The sequence below is a fragment of the Musca autumnalis genome, unplaced genomic scaffold (assembly GCF_047663935.1).
Source record: "Musca autumnalis isolate F117 unplaced genomic scaffold, ASM4766393v1 scaffold_2, whole genome shotgun sequence".
NCBI lineage: Eukaryota > Metazoa > Arthropoda > Insecta > Diptera > Muscidae > Musca > Musca autumnalis.
The window spans coordinates 2,970,817-2,979,371 of record NW_027411755.1 but is presented as its reverse complement, the minus strand read 5'-3'; the positions used below and the strand labels follow the sequence as shown (position 1 = coordinate 2,979,371).

General features: G+C 34.4%; 1 protein-coding gene across 1 annotated transcript in view; it reads left to right on the top strand.

The window, feature by feature from the left end:
* The first annotated feature begins 5,190 nt into the window (after positions 1-5,190).
* The window catches only part of ZnT35C (solute carrier family 30 member 3), a 159,282-nt gene continuing 155,917 nt past the window's right edge, over positions 5,191-8,555 (top strand). Inside the window, exon 1 of the mRNA XM_073966539.1 lies at positions 5,191-5,903. Coding sequence (XP_073822640.1) covers positions 5,872-5,903 — 32 coding nt within the window. The 5' untranslated portion in view covers positions 5,191-5,871. The remainder of the gene's footprint in view (positions 5,904-8,555) is intronic.

Below are 8,555 nucleotides of genomic sequence, written 5' to 3'. Positions count from 1 at the left end.
CTAACTAAATACAAACAATTTTGGTATAAAAGTGTGTTCCAATTAACGTTAAGTTGATTTTACTGCAAATGTCCTGGCCGCCACTATATGTATATTTTTGGTATTTTTAATGTTTCAGCCATATCATCGATCTGAAATGTCTAAAAGTTGGTTTCAATTTAATTTATGGTGGAGGGTATAAAAACTTCGGTCGAACTCATCGACTTGTTTTTTTATTCCAGCAAAGCTGCAGCTCTATATGTGTATAACTAAAGTTCCTCAATTAGCCTTAGTCCTGGTCCACACTAGAGTTCTTTCAACAAAATAATTTCATGAAATTAGGCGTTCCTAGTTCAAAATCCCCAATACAGCAATTTCGAAAGAACGCATAATTTCATGATTTTTTTTTCAATGAAATCACTCTAGCGTGGACCGGGACTTATGATAAGTATCCATAAATATCACATAATTAGTTGCATCCCCAGTGCCTCTTCACTTCACCATGTAAATCTATATATATATATAAAAGAGTAAAGTGATGATGTGATCTACAACGCCCAGACGAAACGGCTGAAGCTAGAATCCCCAAATTTTGTGTGAGGATTAGTCTCGGGGCAAAGGTGCTCGATAAGGCTGAGTTTTTGGAAATTCGTCCTAGAAGGGTACGAAAAGTACTAAAATGTACTAAAAATGGTACCATTTGTGTGGGAGGCCGACTAAGAATCAACGCCCAGACGAAACGGCTGAAGATAGAATTCCCAAATTTTGGGTGAGGATTAGTCTTGGGGCAAAGGTGCTCGATAAGGCTGGGTTTTTGGAAATTCGTCCTACAAGGGTGCGAAAAGCACTAAAATGTACTAAAAATGGTCAAATTTGTGTGGGGGGCCGACTAAGAATCAACGCCCAGACGAAACTGCTTAAGCTAGAATTCCCAAATTTTGGGTGAGGATTAGTCTTGGGGCGAAGGTGCTCGATAAGGCTGGGTTTTTGGAAATTCGTCCTACAAGGGTGCGAAAAGCACTAAAATGTACTAAAAATGGTCAAATTTGTGTGGGGGCCGACTAAGAATCAACGCCCAGACGAAACGGCTGAAGCTAGAATTCCCAAATTTTGGGTGAGGATTAGTCTTGGGGCGAAGGTGCTCGATAAGGTTGGGTTTTTGGAAATTCGTCCTACAAGGGTGCGGAAAGCACTAAAATGTACTAAAAATGGTCAAATTTGTGTGGGGCCGACTAAGAATCAACGCCCAGACGAAACGGCTGAAGCTAGAATTCCCAAATTTTGGGTGAGGATTAGTCTTGGGGCGAAGGTGCTCGATAAGGCTGGGTTTTTGACTGATTAATAATCAACGCTCAGACGAAACGGCTGAAGCTAGAATCTTGAAATTTTGTGTGAGGGTTAATCTTGGGCGAAGGTGCTCGATAAGGATGGGTTTTTGGAAATTCGTCCTACAAGGGTGCGAAAAGCACTCAAATGTACTAAAAATGGTCACATTTGTGTGGCTGACCGCCTAATAATCAACGCCCAAACGAAACCACTGTTTCGTTAACATTAGACGAAGTGATGGTTTTTAATATGATCTTGTACAAATTTTCAATATTGGCTACAGTGTTTGTGTAAAATTCTACATAAGTGTTTTAATCATTCTTTTTGGATTGATTGACAACTTTGAGCACGTAATTTTCTTAATTTGGAGTACCTAATTCCTTAAAATTTGAGATAATAAAGTGCAAAGTAAATTTAAATAAACGTCTAACATTTTTGATACATGTGTAAAGTAAATTTATAGAAATAGTGATCATCTATATATGTATATAAATAAGTAGTGAGGTGAGTGACTGACTGACTGATTCATCAACGCCCAGACGAAACGGCTGAAGCTAGAAACTTGAAATTTGTAGTGTGGGTTGCTGTTGGTGTTTAGGGGTGAGATAAGGCTGGATTTTTCGAAATTCGAACTGGAAGGGTACGAAAAGTACTAAAAGGTACTAAATATGGTACCCTTTGTATTAGGCAAACGGTAAAAGCTAGAATTCTGAAATTTGGAATGAGGGTCACTGATGAAGAGCCAGAAAGATGTACCAAAGGGTTTTTGGAAATTCGAACTACAGGGGTACGAAAAGTACTAAATGGTACTAAATTTAGTACATTTTGGATTTGTGTGAACGGATAGAGCTGGAATCCTGAAATTTGAAATTAGGGTAACTTGTGGAAAGTAACAAAGAAAGGTTTTTGGAAATTCGAACTTTAAGTGCACGAATAGTACTAAATGGTACTAAATTTAGTACAATTTGGATTTGGGTGAACAGATAGAGCTGGAATACAGACATTTGGAATGAGGGTCACTGACGAAGAGTAAGAATGAAAGGTTTTTAGAAATTCGAACTATAAAGGTACGAAAAGTACTAAATGGTACTAAATTTAGTACAATTTGGGTTTGGGTGAACGAATAGAGCTGGAATCCTGAAATTTGGAATGAGGATCACTGATGGAGAGTAAAAAAGAAAGGTTTTTGGAAATTCGAATCATAAGTGCACGCAAAGTATTAAATGGTACTAAATTTAGTACAATTCGGATTTGGGTGAACGGATAGAGCTGGAATCCTGAAATTTGGAATGAGGATCACTGATGAAGAGTAAAAATGAAAGGTTTTTGGAGTTCGAACTATAAGTATACCAAAAGTAATAAATGGTACTAAATTTAGTACAATTTGGGTTTGGGTGAACGAATAGAGCTGGAATCCTGAAATTTGGAATGAAGGTCACTGATGAAGTGTAAAAAAGAAAGGTTTTTGGAAATTCGAATTGCAAGGGTACGAAAAGTACTAAATGGTACTAAATTTAGTACAATTTGGATTTGGGTGAACGGATTGAGCTGGAATCCTGAAATTTGTAATGAGGGTCACTGATGGAGAGTAACAAAGAAAGGTTTTTAGAAATTTGAACTAAAAGTGCACGAAAGGTACTAAATGCTACTAAATTTAGTACAATTTGGATTTGGGTGAACGGATAGAGCTGGAATCCTGAAATTTAGAATGAGAATCACTGATGAAGAGTAAAAATGAAAGGTTTTTGGAAATTCGAATTAAAATTATACGAAAAATACTAAATGGTACTAAATATAGTACAATTTGGGTATGGGTTAACGAATAGGGCCGGAATCCTGAAATTTGGAATGGGGGTCAGTGATGAAGAGTAAGAAAGATGTACCAAAGGTCGAAAAGTCCTAAATGGTAGTGAGTTTAGTATGATTTGGATTTGAAGAGCTGAAATTCTGAAATTTGGAATTAAGATTACTGTTGGAATATAGAATTGAGATATGGAGGTAGCTTTGGAAAATCGTAGTAATGTGCACGAAGTAGTACTAAATGGTACGAAATTCGCTATAATTTGTATTTGCGTGAACAGATTATTGTTGGAGTGTAGGATTGAGGTAGTTTTGGAAATTCGTACTAATGGAAAAGTGCTAAATTTAACTACATTGGCTATAATTTGGGTTTAGGTGAACGGATAGAGCTGAGATATGAAAGTACATTTTGGAAAATCGTGTACGAAAAGTGCTAAATGGTACAAAATTTGGTACCTTTTGGTATTTGCTATATGGTATAGAATTTTGTACAATTTGTGATTTTGTAAAGGGTAGAACTGGAATTTTGAAATTTGGTATTAGATCAGCAATTGGTGTTTAGAGTGGAGGTAGGGAGGAGGTTTTGAAAATTCGTACTTATTTATACAAAAACTACTAAATAGTCCTCAAATGGGTTTCAGGGGAACTGGTAAAACTGGAAAACTGAATAGGGGTTAGGATATATTTTGAATATAAGGAAGTAATTTTTGAAACGTTTACCTATGTGTACGAAAAGTTGGGTAACATGTTGATACCAAAATCATGTTAAATAGTTAAGGTACTAAATTTGGTGTTGGGTGTAGGAACAAAGCTGGGATTATATAATTTAAAAATACGCTATTTGTACAAAAAATACGAAATGGAAAAATATTTGTTGTGAAGATCACTCTAAAGTTTGAGACAAAGTTCTGAGTTTGAAAAATTGTACTGAATATTGTCCCATTGATTTGATGTTAACGCAAAGGAGTTTCTAAATAATGTTCTGAAATTAAGTAGTCAAACGTGAAGTATCTTTTCGAAAAATGTTTTTTGTTCTGACCGCTTTGGTATGTAAATTTGAAAATGTGGTCCAATGCGACAATTTTGTTAACTAGAAGGTATTTAGCCCCTGATATTAAAAAATCCTAAATTGAAATGCCTTCAAAAAATTTTCCGTTATATACGGTTGACATACCGGTGCACATTAAGTACAATTTTTTGTAAAGAAGTTTTCTAACCTTTCATGCCACAAATTCCGAATTTCGGTTGGAAAATATGCAGAAGATCTTCAAAATACTCTAAATCTTCAAAATATCTCTTCTAATAAACGTGGATTGAAGTGGAGATTTTTTAAATTAAACTTCTATATCCTCTGAGTATTCAAGGTCCAAATTTAAAGAAAATTGGACAATATACATTTGTTCTTCTTTAAAAATACACTAAGTCGAGAGGTAACGTTATATGGGGATATACGAAAACGTGGCCGAAAATTTAACGGACCTATTCGGGTTCTGGGCGAAACCGCTAAAGCTAGAACCTTGAATTGTGAATGTGCGTGATTGAAATTCGTACTCGAAGAGAATGCTGTGTTAGTGAAGGGGTACAACCAGGAGTCAAATCTGAAATTTGCAATATGATACGTAGTTTTGGAAATTCGAAATAAAAAATATGGTAGCTGTGTAGGGATGCGATAGGGCTTTTTTTTATTCTGACCACAATGGAAAAAGTATTGGTAATAAAAATAGGTCTTAGTACAACAGAATCTCCAGTATTCACCATTCCCGTATTAAATATTGTTTATATATAATTCGTTTCCTTTCCGCATACGAAGTAGCGGGCATTTGCTAGTTATTTCTTATTTATCCTCTATTTGATTATTTTACTTTTATTACATTCATATTATGATCTGTTTGTTTTTTTTTTTTTCATTTTGATCTTCTTCGTCCAGTTCGGGGTGATGATGATTTCAACGTCTCTTGTATTAGCATTGCACTTCTCACCACAAATGCTCTCTTTAATCTTTATATGTACTTGTTGTGTTATATATTTTATTTTGACGTTCATGCGGATAAACAAACAACTTCGTTGATTTACGTTATTCATGTTGTTGTTGATGCTGTTGTAATCACTATCTCTCAGCAGCAGCCAGGCAAGCCAAGCAGGCAGTTAGTTCTTTATTCTTATCTGCTGCTAATTCGTCTTCGTTATAATTATTGTTGTTGTTTGTGTTTTACTGTTTTTTTCTTCATAGACATTCATTTATGAATGTAGGAGACGGCACGTCAACTCAGAAACTTTTCAAAAACATATGAAAGAAATCCTCAGTCTTCAAAAGTCATTCAGTTGGAATCTGTTATCGTAACACCACTACTACTGGTCTCAACAGCTGCAGCCTGCCTGCCGGTTCCCAGTTAATATCAGTGAAATCGTGCTTTTTCTTAAAGAAATAATCCAAAAACAAAATTAAAAATAATTCAAAGAAAAAAATCTAACGAAAAGAAAACCACACAGCCCTCTCAAAAATTTGAGCATTTGTTGATCTTTGTTTACTCGTGACTTCTCGAGAGAGATACGCGCGCGTTACCACTAAATTAGTCGACAACTTCTTGTTGGTGTCGTGTGCCTAATTTCTTTCCTTGTCCACATGGACGGTTGGTAAATTTGAGTGCCTTTGTTTTCGTCTTCAAGTGAAAGTTTCGGAGTTTGACGCGTTCTAACTTTATTTTGTGCTTGTTATCAAAAGATCGTGAGTCCTGATTGTTGGAATATAAATATATAATCATCATCATGCCGAAGAAGGAGGATACCCCAATAATAATGTAAGTATTTAAGATCCAATGACCTTGTATACCTATCTGACATGAAACCATGTGTTATGAATAAATTGATAATCAAACCCTGCTGCCAGTGAGAGTTCGTAGGAAAGTAGTTTCATTCAACAATATTATGCCGATTGAATTTGAGTCTTGTTATGACATTTGTCATATATTTCGGATTATTGACTACACCATTTTCACACGTAATTCGAAGAATTTCAGTTGTAATTTGATTATTTCATTTGAAATTCGAAACATTTCACTTGTAATTTGAGAATTCCAATTGAATTTCGAATTATTTCATTTGTAATTTGAGAATTCCATTTGATATTCGAATTATTTCATTTGTAATTCGAATTTTTCCATTTGTAATTTGAATTTTTCTATTTGTAAATCGAATTTTTTCATTTGAAATTTCAAATGAAGAAAATTCAAATTATAAATGGAACAATTCGAATTACAAATGAAATAATTCGAATTACAAATGAAAAAATTCAAATTACAAATGAAATAATTCGAATATCAAATGGAATTCTCAAATTACAAATGAAATAATTCGAATTCCAAATGAAATTTTCAAATTACAAATGAAATAATTCGAAATTCAATTGGAATTCTCAAATTGCAAGTGAAATGCTTCGAATTACAACTGAAATTATTCGAATTACATGTGAAAATGGTGTAAAGCGCCTTTTACATCTAACGTGTTTTATAAAACATGCGTCATTTAAGTTGTCAATTCCATAGAATATCTGTCACATAAATGACGTAAATTCCCAAAACACCTGTTTTAAATGCAAGTGTAAAATGCGTTTAAGGGATAACATAATTTATTTCATTTGTAGAGAATTGTCTGACAAAGGTTTTGCGAATTTCTGAAGCACTTGCTACCAATGGAACATGGAATTTAACCTGCGAATATCGTGGGAATTTCGCCTGGTATATTGATAGAATACCCGCCGTGCAGACACAATGTTATGGTTTCGAAACTCGGAGAGACAAATAATAATTGTTCCACAAACATCCCAGATGTGACAAGGGAGACTTCTCTCATATCAATGAGCGCACCCCGATTCATATTACCTCAATGATATGGGACCTACTGTTTATTGTCAAGTTCAAACGGCGTGTCCTAAGACACCTCTTGTTGAAAAGTTTTACATGGCTGAAATACTTAAGAAATGAAGCCAACGTCACTAAGGGCGTTTTTTGCCACCGTTGAAAATTTGATATTGGCTGGCCTGGAATTCGAACCCACGACCTTTAGCGTGCAAGGCGGGTGTGCATACTATTGCACCACGGTGGCATCAACTTCTCAATTAGTGATGTCCTACAATCATGGATACGCAGTTTGATCTCGGGGATATGAAGAAGATCTCATATCATTGAGATAAAAATGTAATCGGACCACACTCTTTGATATGAGAGAAGTCTTCCCTTGTTATTATTATGTACGTTGGAAATGTTTATTTCAGAATATACTGACGTAGAAGAATTATAGCATTATAGAAGAATTATAAAATTAACTAATTAAAATTTTTTCGCTTAGAAATGTAAAACTACCATGTGAAGCTTCGTTTGGTTTTTTCCATAGCTGAATTGAACTGAAAAGTATGCTAACAGTGAGGATCCCCCTGATAGATGCAAAGTGTTAAGGAGTTATGGTCACTTATTGAGCGCCAAAAGAGTCACTTTTCATGATTTTTTTAAAAGAAATCTACCAAACTTTTTAGAAGATGTTTTTTCTTTCATCGAAAAATGTCACAACTTAAGCTACCTTCGGATTTTTTTCTGTTGGAAAAATCTTGAATAGTTTTCTGATAAGTACCCGCCTGCGAAACGCTGTTTTTACTAAAGCAGTTTGCTGTGCTCACTGTAGCTCGAAAACGAATAAACCGATCATAATATATTTTTGTGGGATCATTAAGAACTTAATGATCTTGTCCTTAAGCGAAACGTAATTAAAAATATCATATTTTTACAAAATGATGAAGTTTCAAAGTCAATATTTCAATTTTATCGAAAAAATGAGTAGTTTTTCGGCCATAAATTCGACAAAAAATTAATTAAATTAATTAATTAAAAATTAATTATTTGTTTGTATACTAATCCCACAAAAATATACGAAGATCAGATCATTCGTTTTCGAGCTACAGTGGGCACCGCTTTCAAAGATGCAATTTCGAGAAAAACACGTTTTTATACCCTCAGCTTTTATGCTAACTAGGGTATATACACTAGGGATATAACTTTTTGCACTTTTTTGCAAATATCAAAAATACCACCACATAGCCGTGTAGAGCATGAAAAACTATAATGAAATACGGCGCAAATTTTTCTCTACCGCGAAAAAAGTTTCCGCACCAAATGCATTGAAGTTCTGTAATGCATTTTTTAATTTTATCTGTCATAACAACATATTTGCTTTTCATTAAAATTTTTATTTTTTTGTAATCTAATTTAAAATCATTATCAAAGCGTTCTGGACCAATTTGTTCTCAAATCGCGGCATTTCGGATCATATTAGGATTTTTTGACACTACTGCACTTTTTGGTTTTTCTTTATAAACTAGTGAATTTTATGTTTATATTTTTTTAACCTATCGGACAAGAGAATATGGGGTCATTTGCAACTAATTCGCGAAAGTTACAGAC